The sequence below is a fragment of the Epinephelus lanceolatus genome, chromosome 11 (assembly GCF_041903045.1).
Source record: "Epinephelus lanceolatus isolate andai-2023 chromosome 11, ASM4190304v1, whole genome shotgun sequence".
Classification (NCBI taxonomy): domain Eukaryota; kingdom Metazoa; phylum Chordata; class Actinopteri; order Perciformes; family Serranidae; genus Epinephelus; species Epinephelus lanceolatus.
The window spans coordinates 5,560,705-5,586,546 of record NC_135744.1 but is presented as its reverse complement, the minus strand read 5'-3'; the positions used below and the strand labels follow the sequence as shown (position 1 = coordinate 5,586,546).

The 25,842-nt window shown below is 40.2% G+C and overlaps 1 protein-coding gene across 1 annotated transcript; it reads left to right on the top strand.

Moving 5' to 3' along the window:
• The first annotated feature begins 4,376 nt into the window (after positions 1-4,376).
• On the top strand, positions 4,377-14,592 carry msantd2 (Myb/SANT DNA binding domain containing 2). The gene is made up of 4 exons (XM_033610954.2): positions 4,377-4,826; positions 8,599-8,854; positions 8,944-9,007; positions 10,903-14,592. Exons 1-4 carry the CDS (start codon positions 4,395-4,397, stop codon positions 11,825-11,827), a joined length of 1,677 nt encoding a protein of 558 aa, XP_033466845.1. The 5' UTR covers positions 4,377-4,394; the 3' UTR covers positions 11,828-14,592.
• The last annotated feature ends 11,250 nt before the right edge of the window (positions 14,593-25,842 follow it).

Sequence of the window (25,842 nt, the reverse complement as noted above, 5' to 3'; positions counted from 1 at the left end):
AACCCTAATGACTACAAACTAACTATGTGCAGAATATAGAGAGCATTCTTGGGACTTATCAGCTTTTGGTGTGATGACGATAAAGCCTCTGGGGGCGAGCGCCAATATTTCGGCTGATACAGCATAGCCAGGGGATATCCAAGCCAAGACTTTATCTTCCATGCGCCGGTCATTTTCCCTAATCATTATAAACAGATATTTGCATATGAATGCAGTTACATTTTCAGAAAGCTTATATAAAGCTAACTTGGCGTCAGACAATAGTTGTTGGGTTTGACATTGCATTTCAGCCAGTGCATTCTGCCTCTCCACACTGACTGTTTAGCTGCCTTTCAAACGGATTGGTCAATACTAAACAGACTACAAATGGAAATCAGAGCACTTCCAATACCAAAATCTTATTGTTGCATCTAACCCCATCTATGCTTCCTGCAAAGTGTTTTTTTTTTTTTTTTTTGCAAATTTCTAAAAATGTCTTGCCCTACATTGTCATTGTGTTTAAAAGGCTAATATTGGCTACTTCATGGCAGTGTTATACTGCCGTGTTATCATTGTAAAGAAAAACAAACAAACCAAAAACAATGTGTTAGTCTTTTTCATTTTAAGTCTTTCACGAATAAATTGCAGATTTTCATTTTACAGCCACACCAGCAGCTCTGTAAGGCTCTCATCACACAGCTAGTACTTTGAGCTTAATGCTAACATTAGCATGCAACCTGCTCGTAATGACAGAACCAGCCTGCTGACATTTAGAAAGTAGGCTAATGTTTGCCATTTTTAACATCTTTTATGTCAGCATGCTCAGTTAGCCATTGAGATATTCTACTCTGAGCCAAAAATATCAACCTCATAATGGCACGAGAAAGAATCACTTTAGTCTATAAGATTCATCCTCTGGGAACAATGAGTAACCATACCAAATTTTGTGCCAATCCATGTGGTAGATATCAAGATATTTAATCAAATGACAACTTTTACCTGCTGCTTCAGGAAACGCTGAGTGATCACCAAAGTTGGAAAATGTATCTTCTGGGCACCATGAATATCTGTGCATAATGTCACCACAGTCTACCCAGTACAATAGTTGTAGTATTTCAAGACAAACCAAAAATGTCAATCTCATGGTGGCATTAAAGGTAAAGACAAAGGATGACTTAATCAGCAGAAATCTCATACAATTCAACGCAAACTTGTTGAGATATTTCAATCTCAATCAATAACACTCAGACTACTTTTCCATGTCCTGTGTATAATAAAAGATAGATAATTAAAATAAAACAGCTGAACACTGTAGTTTTTACCTACAACTACAGTGTGTGTGTTCTTGATAATGAGACAGCATGTCATGAAGTGCAGCAGTGTGGCTCAATGACAATGGAGCTTTTTGGCACAGAGGTATAGGATATATGAGGCTCTGGATACACACACACACACACACACACACACACACACACACACACACTAGTTAGTAGATACATTCATTGTTGGTTTTGGTCTTTCAGGGGACTTTGGCATTGGCAATAAGAAAAATATTGAATATCATCTGAATTATCATTTGATTTCAATCCCAACTCTCTTCCTGACAGCAGACATGACAACTCATTGACAGCTGCAGTTTTGACATGTAAAGGTTAGACTGTCCACTGTTTCCTGTCTTTGACTTATATTGGACAGCTACCTCACCCAGAAAGGATCCTACTGTCCCTTTGGCCAGGTCAGGACCTCATTGACCACTCATACACAGACACAGCCAAACAGCAGACAGATGGCAGAGCAGGCTGGAACGACTAGTAATCCCTGAGGGAAGCCAATCAAACATTGTCATGAAAAGATGAAGTAAACAATGGCACAATCCATCAATCGGGCCATCAAATGACCAATTATACACTCAAAATCCAATAAAAGGTCTCATTCACTGCCCGGTGATGACAGTGACTTGTTGGACAACACATCACTGAGTGATACAGATTCTACTCTAGTGACCTTTTTTTTGTAATTTGACATCTTTCAAAACAAATAAAACAAACGTTAGAATAGTAACATGTTAAACTTAGATCCCACAATGCCATTCTTCTTATTTCATAGATGCTAAAATTATAGTTTTGTTACCTACATCAGTAAGAGATGATGTAAAGTAACAATGATCCATAAGTGTCTGATCAATTTAAGCTACTGCTCGTACTATAGAGTGTACAGAGTGACTGTTGTGGCTTACAAGGACATTTTAATAAGCAGAGCCATTGTCATTGTTACTAGTGTTCAGATCCTAAACTAGAAGTAGTAATACCATTTAAAATGTTATCTAACTATAAAGCAAGGAATCTCTGTTTGTCTTTCTGAGTGTCCTTTGCATATCTTTGGAACCGTTCATCCAGTGTACTTGACACTTGGTGGGCGTATTGGTGGGGACACAAGGATGAACCTTGTTGAATTTGGTGCAATGTGGACACTCAACACATTTAATATTAATAAACTTTGAAAAAACAGCGCTCTGCGACTCCGTGGGGGCAGATCCTCTGGGCTCTGCAGAGAGCAGACTGTGAGTCAAGCATGACATGTCTCGCCATGTATATTAAATCGAGTTTCTGACCGCAAGTAGATCTTAGGTGTATTCCTTTCCATATCAACTTATAACCAGGGAGGAAAAGAGGCTGGTACAGTCAGGTACTGCTGTGTACAAAGTGTAACACTGAAAAGAGAAATATTCAATAAAATGTACTCATAGACTTTAGTGTCACCAAATATTAACATCACTCTTACAAAATCATTGTGCCTAATGTTTTAAAAGTCAATAACAGACAAACTGTCAATGAATTACATCCTAGCATTTAAGTGCTTTGGTGGCCCTTTGTAACTTATTTTGGGGTAAAATGTGTAAAAACAGCAACATAATTCAATTTTTCATAGCTAAACATCATAACGCTTCTATAGCTGTTTGGGCCCAGGTGTGTTTTTAAATGATTAGATCCATATATCAGATTACTCGTTATTGAATTAAAACATTTATGTAACCTGCGGCTATTTGATAAAAAATATTGTCCAACTTTTCTGCCATGCTTTTCTGTTGTGGCTCACATGGACTGACCACATCATCTTCAATATTTTTGGAACGACATAAAGACTAAAAATGTCTTTGATATTTCAGGGCAGCATACAATAGTATAACTCATGATTTTATGGTACCTGGTAGCCCAAAGACATGCTGATTTGACTTGTTGTCACACTTCACCTGAATGCGCTAACTACTCACTCAAAACACTTTCCAATAAACACTTCAGTGCATTGTGAAAATATTTTGATTGTAAGTCAAAGATTTAATAAAGCACAACGTCCTACAACTATTTTTTGTTGTTATACTCTTATTGTTTCAGCTGCAGTATTCAAAAGGTGAAAATTAAGATGTCATGTGGCTTACCTTGCAAGTGATCTTTTCATTCTTTGTTCTGTCCATCCTAATCATCCCAAAACAAATAAAAGTGATTGTTTGATATTAACAATGCAAAAATATGTTTGGTGACAGGCTGCTCATATTTAAAGATACCAAGATGTTAAACCTAATTTGTCTCATTTACTCTAATTTCCCAGATTAACTGACTTTACACTATCAAAAAAATGTAGGTTACATAAAAAGTAAGAAAAACACGTCCTTTCAGAGTGTAATCCTTTGAATAATACATTGTATTGCCAGATATTAACAAGTTACCTATAATTAATGTGTGGCATATTTAAGGTAGGGTACTTCATACACCACAGGTTAATTTATAGTAAAGCACTGGATCAAATTTTATGTTTTGCATCTACTCATACAGTACAGTGGGTAAATGTACTTAGTTACTTTTCAAAACTAGTTAACACCTGTGATTTTCCCACAACGACAGTTTAACATGCTTCCCCTGAAAAAGGGACATTGTAAGATAACAATCTGTGAAAGAGGTAAACCCACCTCCTGTGTCTGCATGGAATGATCTCAGACAGTCAAAACTACATGATTAAATGCACACCCTAGATGCAGTGCCATCACTTGGTTCACATATAAAAGCAGTGACTATTATATGCTATGGGCTTATATCTGTAGCAGGGTTACAGTAGCCTAGGCTATATTTAATTAGGATTTATTTTATTTTTCAAAAACAGGCGGAGGGGACATTCTCTGAGACGGTCCCACTGCACGCCTCCGTCTCTGTCTCACTGTTAGGGCGCACATATTACTAGGTCGAGAGACGTTTGTGTGTTTGTTTGTTTGTTGTTTATTTGTTTACCTGAGAGTCAAACTCTGACAGGATGCTCCGTTGCGTCTCTCCCTGGATCCACGCCGTATTTTTCTCCATGCCTTGCAGCGTAAAGCCCCGGAACGTCAACCCCTTCCTCCCCCTCCCCTTAGCAACAGAGGCAACATGGCGGCGTCCAGTACCGCGGAGCATTCTCCAGAGATATCGACGCCGTTAAAAATACCGAAAACCGAGGTGCCATCCCCTGAGTCGGAGGATTTGAGTGACAGTAATCAATACCACTCCAATCCCTCGACACCGAACCGCTTCTCGCCTTTGAACGTGGGCTCAGGGACCGCGGGCCGGACGGCGGCCTCATCCTCCTCCAACAGCTTCACGGCTTGCCGAGGGATGTCGTGGACCCCGTCCGAGACGAACGCCCTCATTGCGGTCTGGGGCAATGAGAGGCTGACGGAGGCGAGGATGCAGCAGCTGGAGGTCGCAGGCACCGTGTTCTCCGGTAAGGCCCCCGGTCCTGCCATGTACGAGCGGGTGTCCAGAGCCCTGTCGGAGCTGGGATATGAAAGGACTCCATCCCAGTGCAGGGAGAGGATGAAGGTAAATAAGGTTATGAGGGCACACTAATGGCTGTACATGTCCACCCTCCATCATCAGAACCTTCACCTGTGTTTTTGAGCTCCAGGTGCTAGCAGGTGCTGTCATGTAGTTGATGGGGATTCAAATGAAGGTTATAGAAACGTAGGGCCGGGAGATGCTGACAGAAATCAGTGCAGTCACAGGTTGTTGACCTGACATTAAACACACTGACAACATTAGCTAATAGCCCTGTTGAAGACTCAGATACACTGACATTATATTTCATGTGTTTTCAGACCATAATATACTAAATTGTGGTGGAATATTGCAATTGATGTGTTACCTCAGTGGATAATAGGCTATTTTTTTTTATTTGATGATCACCAGTATCTTTGGTAACATTCTGTTTTATTTGGAACCACATCTCTCCCTCCAAGACCCAGGTTCTGTTAGGGTGAAATGTTCATTTAAGTAAAGATTGTATTTCATTCATTCATTCATTCATTTATTCATTCACCTCCCTGCATGCAGACAAATTAAGTAGATGATACAAATATTTTGTATATCCATCATCAGAAAGTACAGCCATAGGTTGTATCAGTACTCTATTTTGATGTGAGCTTTCCATGCATTTGCAACCTTTTCAGCAACAGTAAGTCTGTTTTTTAAATGACATGTTTGTCAAAATGAATTGAATTGAATGTCAACAGGTTGCTAAAAATGAGGAATCACAAAATAATCATTATGTCTCGCAGGAGATTGGGTTTCTGTCTCATAAAATTAGGGATGCACGGTAATATCAACACGTCATCGGTATCAGCCAGTAATTGCTTTAAAATGAATTGGCCAACATGCTGATAATATCGGTACATCATTAGTATCGGCCAGCATGTTTTTTTCTTATTTTGCACAATGAATGAATATTATATTCAGTCAAAAGTATTGTATTTCATGTTTCCATTTGCTGGTGGTGGGAGCATGCATGCATAATATGATGTTAATTCCACTACAGAAGACATTTGATGATCACTAAAATTAGGTGGGGGAAAAAAGTGGATATATCAATATCCGTAACCGTTATAGGCCAAATTGTTATATTTCAGCATGTTGGATGTTGACAGAAAATCCAATATTGTGCATCCCTACATGATATACTCAGCACCACAGACTCAGTGTTTCATTCTACAGTGAAAAACTGCACCAGCTGCAATGGCAAAGCTTAACTGCTGATGCTGATGCCATTTTTTTCTTTTTCCTCCAAATGTATGTTAACACGAGGCTGTAGCTGTAAAACATACCTTCAGAATTGTTAGTGGACACACCATCATGTTCAACTCTAACACACATAAGTACGGTACTACAAAGCTGGTTATCAACTAGTTCAGTCAGCTCTGGGTTTTCTTATCGATCAAGAGCATGTTCATGTGGAAGAGGCGAGGTGTTAATTATCAGAACCATGAATGAAGAAGGCCGCTTCATGTCATATGAGAAGAAACGAAAGGGCCGAAAGTGTCTGGTACTGTGAGACAGTAAAATGTCGCTGACGTGGGACGTAAACAATACTAATAATAATAATAATAATAAATTTTATTTGTATTGCACGTTACATTTTAGCAATCTCAAAGTGCTACAGAACAAATAAAAAACAAAACAAACAAACCAAAAAACAAAAAAAGCAATTGAAACAGAATTAATACAATTTAAAAGAATTATTAAAAATGATCAGAAACGATAAATAGTTAAAAGGAGAACCTATAAAAGACATTTAGTAGAATGCTTTTGTGAAAAGATAGGTTTTTAGGTCTCGTTTAAAAACATCAGTAGTCTGTGGGGCCCTGAGGTGGTCAGGGAGGGCGTTCCACAGCCTCGGAGCAGCAGAGGAAAAGGCCTGGTCACCCATGGTGCGGAGCTTGGTTCTGGGGGCTTGGAGGGTGTTTGTGGTTGCTGAACGGAGGGTGCGTGAGGAGGTCTGGTAAATACTCTGTAATCTTATAGCGGAAATTGTAGAAACATTTAAAATACTATCCAAAAATTCACTGGCAGCCCAAAACTTAGATTACATGAATGTATCACTAGGCTATATGTGACATAAACATTTAGTATTTAGTGCTCTTTAGTTGGATGATGATGAAACTACTCAGAATGTGTCACATAAAATCCTTTAAAGAAATGCCAGACTGTTTCTGCTACTGAAGTAAAGGATGTAAAAGTAGTTAATGACTGATGAGGGCTATCTGACCAAAATATTGCATTTATAATAATAGGAGCTAATTTACAGTGTGTTTATTATTTTTCTAATAAAATATTAGATCTTATTTTTCCACTTCTCATCACACAAATAAATGATTCTACTGACCTGTACCACTTTATAGGCTTCTCTTTACCTGAGTGGACTTTTGCCCATGGATACTTTTTTCTTCAGTGATCTGATCAGTCAGTGGTCGGGCAGTGACAGGCTGTGATCCGATACCTCGAACATAACCTGCTCAGGAGCAGATTAGCTGTTCAGCACAAGTTACCACGCTGATTTATCCCGATAAAAAGAGAACCAGTGTCCTGATTACTGAAAACCCAGAGTAAAGCCTGAAGTTGCCATGCTAACTCCAAATCCTGCTTCATAGTACAGCCTCTGGTGTTGTGACCAGGTTCAGATTTGACAAACAGCACCAAGGTGCTGTGATAATACTGTAAGTGCTAAGCGCCGATACCGCACTGCAGTTCTCTTTGTGTCTAAAGGACATGGCAGCTGAAGAAAAGTCCTTCTTCACTCAAAAATGTGTTTTGCATCTTGTTCCTGTGACATCTGAGCTGTGCAAGCTGTGGTCTGGTTTTGCACATCTGCTGTAGAGAGTATGCTAACTTAATCAAACTTTGGTTTGGTAGTCTGACCACTACTAAAACAAATCAAATCAAATGAGAAATAGAGTAAAAGAAGGCATCTAAAACCACTGGCCACTCTCTACCATCCTATTCCTCAATTTCTGAAGTTCGGCATCAACAAAGGGCTGTGAATATTGTTAGAGACGATTCTCACCCAGCAGCTTCTCTCTTTGAGGAAATGTCCTTTGAGAGGAGGTTCAGACAACTCTGTTTCAAGTCTGAGCAGTTTAAAAGAAGCACATTCCTTCAGGCAATTCGACTCTTGAATGGTAAACTAGAACTCCAAGGTTCAATTTTTTTTTTGGTTTATTAAAGTCTTTGTAATTTTTCATGGTGTTTTACCATGTTGAGGTTATTTGACTTATGAATTGCAAAAATCTCTTGCACTTTAAAGGTTCTGTATGTGACAATTAGAGCATTAATAAAACAGCAAACCACTATTTGCTACTGTATGTAAAGATATGGTGGAGTAATGACGCCTAGAGCAGAGAATGAAGTTAATCTCCCTTGGTGGATTATCATCCATGTTTCTCTTTGGTTTGTTGTGTTAAGCCAATTCGGTCAAACACATCATTATCACTGCTTTGCATTGTGCTCAGGTACTGCTGATAACATGATGGTGCTTTCATGGAAGCGTAGCGCCCACTCCTGGGTCCCCCTGGCTAACACCATTAGCTCTGTCAGCACTGATGCCGATGCACTGTTTATGGCATTAGCACTGTTAGCCGCCAGCTAAGCCACCTCCATGTTGAGAACTGTGCCAGTACCTCTGCGTAATACGGTCAGTCTTAGTCAGATTGGTGCATCCCAACTTTTATTGCAGTCACCATACTGTAGAACAGTCCCAACAAAGTTTACAGTTACTAGAACAACAGCTGAGTGAATTCTTTATTTATCCTACCACCACATACAGACGCTGCGGCGCTGCTACAGCCGTGTGAAGGAGCATGGCATTGGCAAAAGGAAGAGCAGCTACACTATAGAGCAGCTGGAGAAGGTGTTTGGTCAGGGAGGCTGGGACTCCCAGAGTTGTGCCCCGGTCCTGATCAACAGCAGTGGGCTGTATCAGGAGATGGAGTCTGATGGCAGCACCATGGAAGACTTCTCTCAGGAGGACTGGTGCAACCAGGTGCTGGACTCGGCCTTCCAGGAGGGAGACATGGAGACTGGTGAGTGTGTGTTAGTAAGGAGGGCACAGATAGCAATGACAGACACAAAACAGTGGGTTTAGACTAACATGTTTGTTTTTTTTCTCCAGAAGAAATCCAGGTGCCTAAAAACAGAGCTCTACAGATTCAAATAGAGCTGTCAGAACAAACCCAGTAAGTGAACTAAAACCAACGCTGACTTCACTTTATCTTTATAAAATGAATATGTTTGATATAAAGCTTTGTGTTGTAAGTGCTGAATTAGCCTAATGATGCTTGAAAATTAGGGATGCACGATATATTTCTGGCCAATAGATTATAGGCAGATAATGGGAAATTTAAGGAGAGCAAGTGCAGCATGCTAACTAGAGAGCCATCATGATGTCACTAGTGTGGATGTTTTTCACAGATTTAGAGGAAGACAGCACGATTGTGCCAGGGGTCTGATCCCTGGTTATATTCAGCGCTGAAAGACAGCGGTTAGCTCGGGCTAGCACAGCAAAAGTTATCCATTTTAGATAATAATAAAAAAAAAACACCTGTAAAATCTAAATTTGGAAGGTCAGTATTGATATAATGGCTGGCCATCACAAATAAATCAATGTGTGGGAAACACAAAGCTTTTATCTTTGTTTCGAGAGATGCACTTACTTTAATTACTTGTGCATAACACGTTGACTGATTTAACAGAATATGTCAAAGCATTTATTTTGAAATCTTGGTCAAAATGCTGTATAAAAGACAAAGTATGTTTGTCAAGTTTTTTTATGTACTTGGCAAAAAAGAAAAAAATTGAGAGTTTAAAGAGTCAGAGCTGTTTTTGTTGTGTTAGCAATAGTAATGTCAGTTATACCCCCTGTCCACCAAAATTAGCACAGGTATACAGGTTTTTTTTTAAAATATTGTTAAATTTGCTAATAAAAGGCTATAGACTAGTGCAGACTAATTTGGAATGATGTTTGATCACTGCTTGTGCGGAGATGGATAGTATTTTATAGTGGTGTGTCACTGCATCGTGCTGGTAAAGGGTATAAGATTAGCGCATTGACCTGGGTTGTTGTATTTCCATCAATGCCAATCATAGCCAGAACCAATAAATACCATAGACTGTATATATAAAGATGGGTGACATAACAGTTCCCCAGAAGTGAAGCAAAAACATCTGGATCAACCCCTGGTGGCTGGCTGCAGTATAGGTCATAAAGCCCACCTTCTCCACGTTAGTGGATGGGACATAGGCCAAACTAAAAACTCAAAGTATACATCAAATAAATTTTTCTCAAAGATGGATTTAAGGTAGTTTTTGTCACGCTGCTGTATGTTCAAGTGTTTTTTTGTTTAATAAGTTTGGTTTTAATTAGTTGTTTAATGCTATAATACTGGGCTTTTACAACATGATTGTGAGCCAATCCGTGGGCTCTCATTCAGGGGGGCTGCTTGCAATTGGTCAGATGGATGTATGGGCGGCAAACTTGCTACCGGCGGAGATCACTACTGCTTAGACTCTTTCTTGGAACGACTTTACCAGAGCAAGATGGCAGCGGCCGTATCCGGGATTTTTTAGCTTCACTTCTGTTGAGTGGGGGTAAGTGGAGATATGTTGTCCATCTTTATATACAGTCTGTTATTAATACCCGTGACTACTGCAAAGTCATTTGACCCAGGTGTGAATGCCAATTGTAACCTTTCGCATTAAATTGAAAAGCCAGATGCTGGCAGATGTTTTTGTGCAGTGGAAAAGCGGCTTTAGATATGGTTAGGTCAGGGCTATAGAATATTAAATCATCCACCTTTGCTCACTACATCTTAGCCTTTCTTACCCTCAGTCTTGCATTAACTACAGGTTATGAACTTCTATTTCAAATACAAAACTGTGAAATGATTGGGTTATCTTATTGGTATCAGCCATGAGAAGTAGGTAATTATTGGTTATTAGTATCGGCTGAAAAAAATCCATATTGTGCATCCCTATATAAAAGCCCACACTATGTGTCTGACATTACTCTGAATGGAATGTACTCCAGTGTTTGTTTAGTTTGTCATTATTATGTATCTTGGGTTCTCTGCAGAAAAAGGGACATGATGCAGACTGTGATGCGTATCCTTGAGTCAGTGCAGCTGAAATGGGAGCACTTCCAAACATGGACTGAGTTCTCACGGCTGCACCTCTCCAACAAACTAGCCATCTTTGGCGTGGGCTACAACACACGCTGGCGCGAGGACGTGCGTTATCATTACGCCGAAATCAGCTCGCAGGTGCCTCTGGGCAAGAGGCTTCGTGAGTACTTCAACCCAGAAAAGCCAGAGGGTCGCATTATTATGACCAAAGTTCAGAAGATGAACTGGAAGAATGTTTACTACAAGTTCCTGGACATTACTATCAGCGAGGCGCGCTGCTTGGAGCTGCACATGGAGGTGGACTGGATCCCTGTATCCCAGTCCAGGCCAGCAGGCTGCAGCAAAGGCACATCCCACTACCTCCTGCCTGGGGAAATCCCCAAGGCGTATGGACTCTACGCTATTGGCTACGAGGCAGTGTCGTCATCCTCTCATGACACCACTCACACCTCTGCACAGGGTGATGGTGAAGACCATAGCTTACCTCAGTGCGAGTCAGAGAATGGGGAACAAAGTCAGGCTGATGGAGACGGTGCAGAGACATGTGACAGGACTGGGGCTAAAGTCACTTACTGCTACCTAGGCATAGCTGAGGATAGGACCATACAGCAGAGTCTCTTCCAGCACTTCCAGGGCTCTGGCAAACACCATGTCCACGGGGAACCCTCTGCTGTGACGCGTTTCCTGCAGGAGAACTGCCGGGGTGCTGTCACAAATCAGAACGGTGAGGGAGGTGAAGACTCAGCTCAACGTTATGCCATTTACATTAAATTCATTGAGGTGGAGCTGGACTTCCTCTCAGCAGGCTCCCTGGTGGAGTGCCTTGAAACTGCTATTGGTTGTTCCTTGAAATTCAACAACAGAGAAACATTGTAACTACACTCAGTGTTTCAGATTTGTATTGACTAATGATATAATTAACAAGTGTTACAGCCAGCAAGGCAACAAGAAAGGTGACCAATTCTCTCTGTCATAAAGCATGGATGTGTGCAAGAATCTGGTATATTTTTGCAGCCTTTTCAGCTCTATTGAACTGATTTTTCATTAGACCCTTGTTAAGTCTTAAAAGAACGATGATGCACAATATGACAAATGTATTGTGTAGAAATATTGGAACATTAGCTTAAGTATCGCAGAGCTGCAACATCCAAGAAACATGTACTTATTATTTAATGCTAATGTGCACTACAAAGGTTTTTGCTGCTTGTTTAGTGTAGATAAATATTGCCTCATCAGGGAGCGTGGGGTTGGCAAGGTGACTACTGCAGTATGCATCTGTCTACCTCAGTAGGATGTAGCAAACAAGGCAGCGAGGGGACCATAAGAGTGTATTCATTCTAAAACTGCCTTTACTTTGACTGTTGAGGTCTGGACCTGAATTCACAAAGCATCAAAGAGTAACGGCTGATTTTTGAATTATATTTTGCACATGTAACTGGGCTGCAGCTAGAGATGCTTCCATGCAAACTAGGGAGACAAAGCAAAGAGTATTGGCCAATTTGGAGATCACCTGTTTATCCAGCAGTGTGAACACCACATACACAAACCTGACCAAAGGTTGGGTGTGGTTTCCACTCCATTTTAACTTAGCACACTATAGGGGCACCTATATATCGATGGCTCTGTGCAGCAAGTAAACAAAATAAGCATGGTAAATAATATGGACTAGTGGTGCAATGGCTCAATAAATTTACGGCTCGATTCGATACACTACAGTGGTCACAGTTCAGTTAAATGTATGAAAACTAACACAATTTGGGCTTTTGTTGTCTTTGTACAAAGCAGGAATCACTGTCTGGCTGACAAGGGCTCATTAAAGTCTGGTTAAGAGCTCTCAGAGCTCTTTCAGTCTAATAAATACATGAATAAATAAATGCCACAGTCATATCAACACAAGCTGAACAGCCATCGTACCTTGAAGTCGTTATGGCTGAATCATGTACCTGGCCTGCCGGCAGTTAGAGCTCACTGCTGTGGGTGTGCGCTTTGTGCTAATGCTAGCTGCTGTTAGCTGCTGAACAAGAGACAATAGCTACACAGTGTCTCTCATTCCCTGGTTCAGGGGTGTTTGTACTGCTGGCTTAGCTGCTGAAGAGAGTCTGTCGTTGCACAGCAGCATGTTCTTTGGCTCAGGGGTTGTTTATGTTATTGTACTACTGTGTTAGCTGCTAAGGAGAGTCTGTAGCTGCTGCTGTTTGGTTATCAGCTGATAGAGATTCAGTGTCATGCTTACCACCTGCACACCACGTAACCGAGGTTCCCACCATTGCCCCACGACTAAATGAAGTGCACTTTTTAAGCTGTCCCATTATCTGTTCAGCCTTCTTGCTGACTTTGTTGCATAGTCTTTTGAAGCTCTATACAAAACATACAAAATCTTCCCTAGGTTGGTGGTATTCAGAGCACAAGAAAATTCTGTTCACAACATTGAGTCTTGTTGCACCACCATACCGTCTCTTGCATTGTTGCCTCACAGCAAGAAGATTCCTGGTTGCATGTCAGTGAAGATGCAACCAGGGCCTTGCTTGAGCAAGTCCAGTTGCCTACGATATAGCTCTTATGAAGGTTCCTGGTCTGAACCCAGGGTGGGGGGGTTCGAACCCTGGAGTGGGGGAGCCCTTCAATGCGAAGTTTGTATGGTCTCCCCTTGTCAGCATGAGTTTTCTCCAGGTACTCCGGCTTCCGCCCACAATCCCAAGACATGCAGGCTAAGTTAATTGGTGACTCTAAATTGTTCATAAGTATGAATGTAAGCGTGAATGCTTGTCTTTCTCTATATGTCAACCCTGTGATAGTCTGGCAATCTGTCCAGGGCGTAGCCCGCCTCTCGTCCACTGTCAGCTGGGATAGGCTTCAGCTCCTGCGTGACTGCTAACAGGATAAACGGTTATGGAAAATGAATGAATGAACAAACATTGAGTCTTGTCTTGGCTAGAAATTCTGAAATACTGCCAGATCAGTGCAGATATTAATTTGTGTTTTTGTGCCATGGTATTTGCCAAAATGAGAAATTCCTGATTTTACACTGGAGTCTAAGTATACAGTAACCTATATGTATTGGTGATCAGTACTTGGAGCATCTTTAGCTGCAGCTGTGGGGCTGTGGGTTATCAGTTGACCATTACAGAAGCTGTGTTGACCTCCCACATACTGGTGTTTTAAATGCACCACTCTTGCAGTTGACACACAATCATGCTTACAGGTGTAAACCAGGCCTACAAGCACTGATCTATGACTTCAAGCCAGGTTAAGACATTAAGCTGCAGGGGATAGCTCATCCTTGACCAATAATTAAACTGAATTCTTATGAACATGATTCCTGAGGTTATGTGCAATGTGCCAGGAGAGACTGTGTAGAGAAGAATCAAACAGTGAATAAGTCCATATTGAATCTATGTATATGAAAGCTACCTTATATATCTATAATATATATTTAAAAAATATTGATGTTCTTGAGCATTCCGGCTTTTGCAAACTTGCAATGTTTATTTGTTTGGGTATACAGTATATAAAAATAAATATGATATTTTATATTTTATTGGTTGACACGTCTTGTATGTGATTGTTTTGAAGTCACCGTCTTGTATGTTTACATGTTTGAAAAACAATAAATGGGGCACTCACTGTCATTTGCCACACAGTGAAAATGGGCTTGCATGTGTTTTATTGGCTTAAGTACAGTACTGTACCTAGACACTGTCAGATGTTACATGTGCCTTCAGAAAATTCAGAAAAATTATTTGCAGAAGAATCATGCTGTCCTCAGTAATGTTAACTACCAGAATGTGTATATTAAACTTTAAAAGTGTAGTGGTGCTTCATCAGTGTACAGGTTCAAGTTAATGGACTGTGTAGAAATGTAGAAATTATGTTTTATGTCTGAAAAACTAAATAATCACCTCTTTTGGTGTATTTTTGGTTGATTTCATTTACAGTAGGCTGAGAAATCTTCTCACGTGCTGACACCCCAATGATCAACACATGAGCTGATCCTTTAACAACTTCTTCCCCAAGCATGGCCATTGAGATGGCCCCTGACTTTCCTATGGTTCCACCAGCATGGCAAAACTTGTGGTTTTGATTGAAATGACTCGACAACTATTGGATGGATTGCCATGAAAGGTGGGGCAGATGTTAAAGGGTGCCTTCACACCTGTAGTCGGTTTCATTTTGTCGCTCCAGAAGGAATAAAGGATGCATTGTTGCATTTTAGTTTTGGTTTAGTTCCTGTTCACACTGAGTTTGTTGCAAACAAACCAAGAAGAGTAAACATGAAGTTCTAGCGACTGATAGGTAACTCGGTGATTGGACAGTTGTGTGTCATCCTGCATCATCAGGGCCCACGTGGGGAAATCAAATTCAGGTGACTGACAGAAGTTTATTCTGCACTTAAATGCTTCTAAAGTGTTTATATTTATGTTCTTTGGTTTCACAAAGAGCTCAAAGACAAATAACTGATGGTAAGCATCAATAGGAGGCTATTATTAGACTGCATATCAAAAGCATGTCATGAATGATGACTAACACAGAGACAGGATGAAAAGAAGGCGTCTTGTGTTATCACTGTCACATACTTTAATAGACATTAATAACAGACAAAGTAATCAGTCAGATACAATGATAGCAGTTTTAACAGCTTTTTAATTAGGGAAAATACCCACACTGATATGCATATGTTTTACTATGGTTTCATGTAACCATTATGAGATTGTGGACAGATTTACCAATCAGCAGATGGATTTATTATTGGTTTAGCTACTGCTGTAATCACATCTCTGCTATCATAAAATCCTGTAGTTTGTTAGTTTTCTTCACAAATGGATTAAACCAGAGTCCGTTTGGAAGCGGACTGAGACCCACCTTTTCAAGTGGTCTTGATTCGGATGTTTGATCCACACCAGGTTTCGATTGATGGCTTTCACACCACTCCAAATGAACTGCACTAACCGCACAAATGGACCTCAGTTCGTTTTAACCGAACCAAACAGGTTAGATAAGAAAGCACCCTAAAATGAATCGTAATCACTTTGATGATCCTCTGATTTTTCAAGATTCAAGTTTCGTTTGTCATTATATAACACAGGGTTGCACTATGAAATGGAGCTGTAGTCCCTTTTTTACCTTACAGAAGGAAAACAACAAAACACAAGAACATCTTTTTTTATGGTGGAGTATGGAGGATGAGTTTGCAAACTAGCAGCCTGAGGAGAGAAGCTGCTCTGTAATCTAGTGGTACTGCAGCAGATACTACTGTATGGCTTGCCAGATGGCAGCTGGGTGAACAGGCTGTGGCTGAGATGGGTATTGTCTATTAGTATCCTTTGGGCTCTGCAAGCACCTCACCTTACTGTGTTGTTCTCTGAGCTCCCCTCTTTTCATCTAGCACCGTCATCAGGTCACGCTGTTTGTTGTTTGTGACCAAATACCTGCAAAACTAATGTCCCATCAGCCTTAGCTGTACTTTGTGTTTAGTGCTAATAATCAAATGTTAGCATGTTGACATAATTAACTAAAATAGTAAACATGGTAAACATTATACCTCTCAAGGGTAGAGGAAGTTCTACTGTATATGTGAAAAAAAAAGTTGTACTAGTGGCACAAGGGGAGGCAACACGTTCTCATTCCAAAGTTGTCACATTTCACTTCTTTGTCAGTCGCCTTTTGACGTCTACATATACAGTAACGCACTAGGTATCCTTCTGTGTCTGCTGTTGATGTTCCAGGATGCCACAACCAACAGCAGGATGTCAACAAAAGCACATAGTTAGGTTTAGGAAAAAAACATCATGATGTGGCTCGACATTCATAACGAGAGCGAACACCAGCCTCCAGGGTGAAAGTAAATATTATATATTATATATAATATATATTATATATAAAAAAAGATATTATAAGCCTCAAAAATAAAAAGATATGAATCAATAAAAAGAAAATAAATCAATGAAGTAACATAAGAATAAACAGCAGAAATAAATTAAGGTAAAAACTAACAATCAAAACTTAAATTAAAAAGCCAGATTAGACGATAGGACTAAAAACAGAAAGCACTCTTACCAGGACTTTTATGGGAATCATAAGGGACATTTAAAAGTAAAGCAGTGAAGGACTTGAGTGATCTGGTTGGAATATAAAATGAAAGAAAATCTCTGATGTACAGAGGGGGGAGGTCATTTAAAGCTTTATAAACAAGGAAAAGAACTTTAAAATCAATTCTAAAAGATACAGGTAGCCAGTGTAATGACTTTTGCAGTTGGAATATGATCCATTTCTCTTCTTTTACTCAACACTAGCAGGTATCGCTGTAGTTTTCTTTCGGGTCATCAGGTGAAAAGGGAATTGCAATAGTCTAAACGTCTGGTAACGAAAGCATCAGTCAGTCTTTGAGCATCTTTCTGGATTAGAAAAGGTTTAACGTAAGTAATGATCCGAAGATGCAAAAGGGATGTTTTAATGACCTTGTTAAAATTTAAATGTGTTTGCAAAGGCCACCAAACACTGAGTGCAGTTTTTCTCTTGATGCTTTGGGTCCAGTTGAATGAATCTCAGTTTTTTTTCTCATTAAGCTTTCAAAAGTTTTTACCGTAGACTGTAAAAATAATGGACGAAGATACCGTGAAGTCACCCATTGGTTTGTGGACTTTGGAGCCAGAAGTGACCAAATTTTGATGAGAGGCTTGAGCTGTGGAGGAGTGAGGGGTGGATTTGAGTGAGAAGCTGAGGACATTATCTGCAGACAGCCTGACACTCAAGGCTGCCCGTCATTAAATATGTGAAACTTTGGGCCACAATGAAATGGAAACAGGTGACTTATACAAAAATTCACCCCCACACAGTTGTCATTGATGTTGAAATTAGCTATAGAGAACAAAGCTGTTTTTTGTACCAGGCTGTTATTTCAGGGGTAAAGTTGAACATTTTAACATGGGAGTCTATGGAGATTAACTCTGCTGTGGAGCCAACCTCAAGTGGCCAATTAATGAACTGCAGTTTTTGGCTCTTGGGCATTGGTTTCATTTTTCATCCTTGGAGGTTGCTGCTTGGTTTTTCAGTTTATAACACTACCAGACGGCGTCAGTTTGAAACACCGCCAGTAGCAACCCAATATGAATTGCTGGACAGTCTCTATAGGGCAGGTGGGGGTAAAGGTGAATGGATCCATCAGACCCCAGACTTTTTACTGGGAGGCTGTGGTAAACTTCCTACGTGAATGTTGAGACAAACCATGGTGTTTTTTTCTAGACTTAACCACGTGCTGTTGTTACACAAGGAAATAAATGTAAATATGGTGTTTTTATAGGACGGTGTGCATCGAATGAGCAGAAACTCTATATTTCCTGTGAAAAGTGTCTTGTCCAAAGACACAATGCCTGTAACAAGCATAAATTTGCTAGCTGACCCAGAACGTCAACAGCAGACATAGGAGGATACCTAGTGCATATTATGTAGATGTGAAAGTTCACTACAAAAAGGCGATAATTGATGACTTGGGATGAGAATATGTTGGAATACCATTCAATACCATGAGCCTGCTATACATTAGCACACAGGCTGACAGAAATCTGTCTGTCAGTTAAATATGACTGAAACCGTGCTAAAATACTGCCAGAGAGACCAACCCATTTCTTAAGTCTGTCTATTAGAATAGTGTGGTAGACTATAGTGAGGGACCCTTGGTGGTCCCTAATATTGGCTGATTGACAGATCAGCTGATAAAGACCGTCACAACCACCACTTCTGAGGAAGGCGGAAGTTTCCGCCGAAACATGTCAAGGTATGTAACATCCTAACATGTCTGAGATAAAAGAACAACTAAAGTCATTATCAGAAACTAAAGACATAATGAACACCACTGAACTAGTGTGGTAGACTGTATGAAATGCTGCACTAAAGTCTAAAGCCCTGTTCAGACCAATGATTCACAAGTAGACAAAACCGTTTAAGAACATTGTAGAGAAAAGTTGCAGTAGTGTGAACTGGCTGTTCTGAGCTTGATTCAAGCCGGCTGATGGTGTCACCTGCAACTCAGCTGGTTAAATCGCCAGCAGCTGGTTTTAGAACATAAAGCATGTCACCTGTTTCAACAGCCAATCAGTCTGTAGTGTGATCGACTGGTCCAGAAAACATGAATAGAGAGTCCTCTCCGTTCACCCCAGTGGATCATTTTTTTTTACAGCAATGTTGGATTGTGAAGCCTCTCAGTAGTTCCTAGAAGAAAGCAGCACATGCTATCAGCACAGTGGAGTTACAGCAGAAAAGACCGGTTGTGATGCAGGCTTTGTGATTCTGTGACTACACCTGTTTATAATATGTTACAGCTCAGCTGATTTTGCATTGATGGTGAAGGGAGAGGGAGCCTGGAGGACCATTTAAAACACAGGGTAAGTCATTTTGAAAAATGAAACATACTAAATGGGGAATTATTCTAAATACCAAATGTGTTATACTATTGTATTATCCAAGTTATAGTTATACAAGTAGGATATTAGATATGTAATGTTGTTAGTGTATATTTGCAGTGTTGCACAAGTTACTCTCAAAATGCAATATATTACATATTAATAGTTTATTACAGTTCATTTCAAATCCAGTGCTGCACAGGTCTGACCCATTCATGCACTCATATTCAGTGGTTACTACTTTTTATCAAAATCCCCTGCTTATATTAATAATAGTGTGATGATATAGAACAATTAAATAACCTAGACCTTTTAAAATAAATGAATATCCTTGGACACAGGGAGGCTCAGGCAGAGGATCAAACTCTGATAATCATGAGATATGGATAAATATTTGTCGATATGAAACACAATAAACAAATATTGAGGTTAGCACAACAAACGGAATGGCGTGCGAGTCAATTAATACACCGAAGCTGGAAGACCCCCTGCCAGTTCCTGGTGTGCTGGTCAGCTACAACATGAACCGGAGAGACACTTGTGCAGAGGAACGGGACTGTGTGCAAGCGTTGCTCTGCAGTTGTAGGAAATGTGAATGGAAACACATCCAACATATACTAACATCACCCAGATGTGCCGATCACCGGGACAAAATAAAAAACAAACCAGATGCCAGCTCTTTGTCCCTGCTGCTTTCAGGTAGCCTTAGGACACAAAAGCAGAAGGGCATGCATTGCAGATGTTGCAGTTGTATCAATGGAAACACAGTGAACATGATAACACATAGTACGGCATGATCCAGATGTGCTGATCACAGGCACCCCTCTATAATGTAGCATATAATGATATCACAACACATGGCAACCGTTGGATGTTATTTTTTTTCTGGTGGCGCACTGGCGTGAGTGGGGCAATGTGGATCAGTGTGGATGAGTGAAACAATACAGTTTATTTTGGGTGGTAACGTGTTACCAGACATTGTAAATGTAATGATATAACCTGAAATCCTATTGTAATGCATTATATTACTTTGTTACTGCCACAGCATAATAAAGTAATTTATTACACGGCTCTATTAAGTGCTGTATTCTGATTGGTCAGTCGCGGCATTCGTTGCTATGTAGCCCAGCGTTGCTAGGGACGCTGCCCTGCAACACTGCAGCTGTCAAACAACTTCCGAGGGAAAAAACAAACAGAAATGGCTGATTTTAACATTTCTTTTAACTTATTTGGAGAGTAGCTACAAGGATTTTGAGGAATGGGATGCCGCTGAAGAAAAAGAAATGGAGAAGGAAAGAAAATCATCAAGCGAAAAACGGCACAAGGAACTGACACCTGAAGAGCTTCAAGTGATAGAGGAGGAGAAAGATGAGATAAATACAAAAAAGACAACAAAATGGTGTACTGTACTATACTGTACGTACTACTACTATACTGACAGACTTTCTCTGCCAAAAACAAAAGAACACAGATTTGAATACACACTCGTCAGTCATGCTTAATGACATTTTACGCGAGTTTTATGCCTCGGTTCAGTCCACTAAGCCTGGGTGAGTACAAAACTTTCACCAAAAGTTGCCGAATCCGGTCGGTTTTAATGCACTTCGCGGAGGCAGACAACATTATTTATTAAATTAGCCGTGTAATAAGCAGGATAATGTGCGTGTCTGGGTTCTATTCCCCTGTCGGGAGTTATTTTCCCATTATAAAACGGAAAGGTGAAATCCTGCAATCTGATTGGTTGTTAACTGTGATATAATGAGCGTATACCACAGCTACTATTCTAAAGCCTTATCACAGCATATCATTCCGCGTCAGGGAAGCAACAATGTATCCATGACAACAACCGTTACAGCAGGTAGCAAAAAGTAGCTGGTTTTTACGTTTATTTTTTGACAGCGTTAACAATTAACAATTAAGCATGTTCACGATTAACTTTGATCTCCGGGGAGGGCTAACAATGGATAAATGGATTGAGGAGTGCCTGTCTCTGAAAAAAAAGCCGAGCAAAAGACGACATGCGGAGCTGACATCTGGAGAGGTTGACCAACTGGAGAAGGACAGAAGTGAGGCCAATACAGTTAAACAGACCAAGTGGGCAGTAAAGTGCTTTGAAGACTGGTGCCAAGATAAAGGTGCGGCCGTAGACTTTCAGACAGTGTCTAAACAACAGTTCAGTGACATTTTAAGAGAATTTTATGGCACTGTCAGAAACTGCAAAGGTGAACTATACGGACTGAGCAGCTACAGCGGTCTCCGCGCGGGACTCAACAGATACGTTAACGACCCCCCACTCAGCCTTCCTGGTGCCTCCTCAAAGACACAGAGTTCACAACATCTAATAATGTGTTCACTGGCGTTGTGAAAATGTTGAGGAAGAAAGGATTTGACACTACAGTACATCACACATCAATTACAGATGCTGACTTCAACGCCATAAAGCGGGTCCTGAATCCAAACACTCCAGTGGGCTTGGTTAATAAAGTTTGGTTTGATACGCAGCTGCACTTTGGGCGCAGAGGAAACAAAGGAAATCGTCGGCTCAAACCCTTGTCATTTATAATCAAAGCGAATGAAAACGGTTTGAAATATGCAACGCTGACGTTCAACGAACATACTAAAAACCACAACGACCCACAAGGAAGGAACAGAGAGAGCACAAGGGGATTTATGTACGAACTGCCTGGTGATTCTCTCTGCCCTGCGTCCTCGTTGGCAAAGTACCTCTCCCTCCTGCCTCCTGATGCACCAGCATTTTATCTACATCCAAGAAAAAATGTGAACTGCGAGTTTGACAAAGTTTGGTAAGTGTATCATGCGTAGTGCATATTTAGATGAAAGGTAAATTTATATGACAACTAAAATATGTGTGGTAACATTCAGGTTTACACGAGAGCCGATGGGCGTTAATCACCTCGCCACAATGTTGCCCCGACTCTGCAAGCAAGCTGGCACACACCAGAGATACACCAACCACTGCCTCCGCAGCACCACCATACAAAAGCTCTCTGATGCAGGCCTCGACACCAGACAGATCATGACTGTGAGCGGTCACAAATGTGAAACGTCTCTACAGAGCTACTGGAGACCAAATCAGGAAGACCGCAGAAAGTGGAGCAACATCCTCGCCACACAAACACACACACAAACACACACACTACACACTACACAACTGCTCCACCTGAAAGTACAAGTGGTCTACCTGACGCTACACAGTTTTTTAGTGGATGCACAATCCACGGAAATATTGAAATTAATGTAAATAAAATCTAAGTCTAATGTTATGGAGTAAAAACTACAGAAATGAATGTAAATAAACTGTAAGTCTAATGGTATGGAGTAAAAGCTGTAATTTTTCATTTATTTATTTATTTATTTATTTATTTATTTATTCGAAAAGGTTAAAATATTTTATTTATAATAGGCTATGTATTTCTCATTGAATAAAAACTACATTGAATTGATTGTGTATTCCTCTTCAGTATTGTCATTATTGTCAGAGAAGCAACTATGTTTCCATGACAACAACCAACTGTTACAGTACGTAGCAAAACTTAGCGGCGGTGTTTTGACGACATTAACAAATAGACTAAATTAGTTGAATTCACGTGTTTACGGTTAACTTTCACCTCCAGGGAGGGTTGACAACGGTAGAGTGGATTGAACAGTGACTTTCTCCTGAGAAAAAGCCGAGGAAAAGATGACATACAGAGCTAACGTCAGGAGAGGTGGGACTATTTTTTTCCACAGTGGGGCTATTTTTATTGGATAATATGTATTTCTGATTAAATAAAAACTACATGAAATAGATTGTGTATTCCTTTTTCATATGTCCATTATTGGTAACCGTTTTATAAAAGCAATACATCACTTCAGGCTGTGGTATACGCTCATTATACCACAGCTGAGGGGCGTTCTTCAGCCCGACGCAAAGTATTGCTTAAGTATTCACCGGCTCATTATACATTATCCCTTACGTATTGTGTTACATTTATAATGTGTTACCCCCAACACTGTATATTACTAACCTACCGTAGGAGCACTGGGTGGTGGAGGAACAGTGATGCTGCAGGACTGTGTGATGGAGGATGTTCCAAATCAGTGCTGAGTGGACCTTGGTGAGACTTAAGACTTAACAAGTTATGTTTCAAATAGTTCCAGCGACAATGAATCACACTTAATATTAATATTACACAATATTAATTACACAAGTAACTATACTAACTAATGCACTGCATATTACTAGTTAACTTCATTTGAAAGTAATGTTACTTTGCAATATGTCTATTCTGCAGCTCTGCATTAGGTAAAATGCTGCCCTTGTCACTGTCACCAGCCGTCCAATCACAGTGGAGAAGGGGTGGGACAAACACAGCAAAGACCCAATCATCACAGAGGACAAATACAAGTGCTGAACATCAACAGCTGTCATTTTTCAATTGGGTAAACAAACCTTTGGCGACCACACGGCCTTATTAAAGTGATGACCACACAATCAACCAACTGGCCAGAGGTTTACAGCCCTATTAGTAATGTCCCTGTTTTTAACTGCAGGGCTGCCAGCACTTACTCATTGACTGTGAGACTCATGGAATTGACTCTTCACATTTTACACACCACATGTCCTTTTTCTCGCACAGTGAAAAACAAATTTCTAACAAATAGTTAGGCCTAACTGCATGTGCATGTGCATGTAAATGTCTAAAAACAGTTGGGACTGATTACCACACTTACATCGTGGTGATTTCTTTAACAAGTAATTAACGATACATCATGTTTTAGGTATCCATCCTGTCAGTCCTCAGAATCAGCAGCTGTCAGTACTTTCTCTGCACAGAGTTTGTTTTCATCTCTTGACACTCCACAAGTAGATAGTTAGTTGCTGCTCTGTGCGCCCAGGGGATATATATAGGGGAAATATATAGGGACATATGTTTTTATTTTGTCTAAGCGGTAGGGCATACAAATTTAAATGGCTGTATTTTGATTACTTTTAAAAATTAAAAAAATCGCCAAATCTCACCATTAATTACAGCCAGGGTCTGTAAAAACAGAAATTATCACTGGATTTTCATGTTTCTGATAGTCCTTGGTCAAAGAATGTGAAAGCTTCTGTCAGAGGACAAATATAACCAAATCTGAGATTTAAATAGTGACGTTTCATCAAAAATAACTTATTACTATGTGTCATTTAAAATGTGGCCAAAAATAAACCGTTTGCACCAGCTTACCAGCATGCACGACAAGAGTAAAAACCTGAGGCTTTTTTCATGTCTCAGGAGAAGTCATACCCCAGTCACTCCTCTCCTCTGATAAGCAAAGAACAGTCCCTTAAAGGTGCAAAAGTGCTCTGTCCTGCCCTGCACCAGGGTTCCTCTCTAAACACAGCTGGGGCTGAGTGAGTGGCTGCTGATGCTGCTGGGGCACCAACATACACTGTCATGTTTTTACCCAACAATCAGAGTGCAAGAAAGAAAGAAAGAAAGCATTGTAACTGCCTTTCCTGAGTATATATTTTGGGGAAAAACCTATTTTGAATGCATAGACCGCTGTGTGATTGTGTTGTGTATTGTGTGTGTGATTCATTGTAGTTGATGTAACTGCAGTAGCTGAATGAGTGTGTGGAGACCTAGAATATGTAATTCTCCCATGTGGCCAGGAGATGGCCATAGATAGCTTTTTCTGAAAATTCCCACATGGTAGGAATTACTTTAGTTACTTTCCATTAATTTACTTCAGTTATATCAGATCTTTTGCTTTAGAAGGCATGAATACCTCATTAAATAAGAAATAAAACAGGGTGACAGATTGGAGAGCTTACTAATAATTCAAAGGTGCCTCTGAGGGAGGCAAACCCACAACCGACACAGCGTGTGGCTGTGATGTATGTGCAGAGACACAATGCCACTGACCTTTTAAAAACTAGCCTTTAGAACTGGAACAAATATCTGTTTTCCCCAGACATCCAGGAACAGTATCATAAGACTTTAACTTGAACAAATATGTGACATTTTAGCAAGTGAACAGAATGAACAAATCTATTTTTTAGATGCTACACAGTTTATTCACTGAGACACCAAATCCAATAGAGAGGCATGTACTATATACTGCCCTTTTGTTATGAATTAAACGTCTGGCTCTCCCAGTTAGTTAATAATTAATGTTACATTTTGCCTTTCACTGTTTTATTTACACTGTACAAGCACAATATTTCTGACTCAACGACAGAAATTACACATACATTTGTAAATACACATTCCATTATACCTCGCTGTTGCATATTTGATAGCCCTGTGTGCTTTTGTTCACAATTAATGTGTAATAGGTTTTCATTCATGCTGTGCCGTACGTGAGGAACACAAAGAATTTAGGAATCTAAGCATACAATATGTCCAGAGGAAGGACAGTATCAGTACAGAATCTAGAGCTGTGATGATAACTGCCATAAGACGGTGATACTTTTATGCAGGTTTTTACATTTCACACATCTACCCC

Coding starts and splice junctions, on each gene's coding strand:
- msantd2 (XM_033610954.2), top strand. CDS start 4,395: ATGGCGGCGTCCAGTACCGCGGAGCATTCTCCAGAGATATCGACGCCG. Junction 4,827..8,598: donor AGTGCAGGGAGAGGATGAAG/GTAAATAAGGTT, acceptor CACCACATACAG/ACGCTGCGGCGCTGCTACAG. Junction 8,855..8,943: donor GGAGGGAGACATGGAGACTG/GTGAGTGTGTGT, acceptor TTTTTTCTCCAG/AAGAAATCCAGGTGCCTAAA.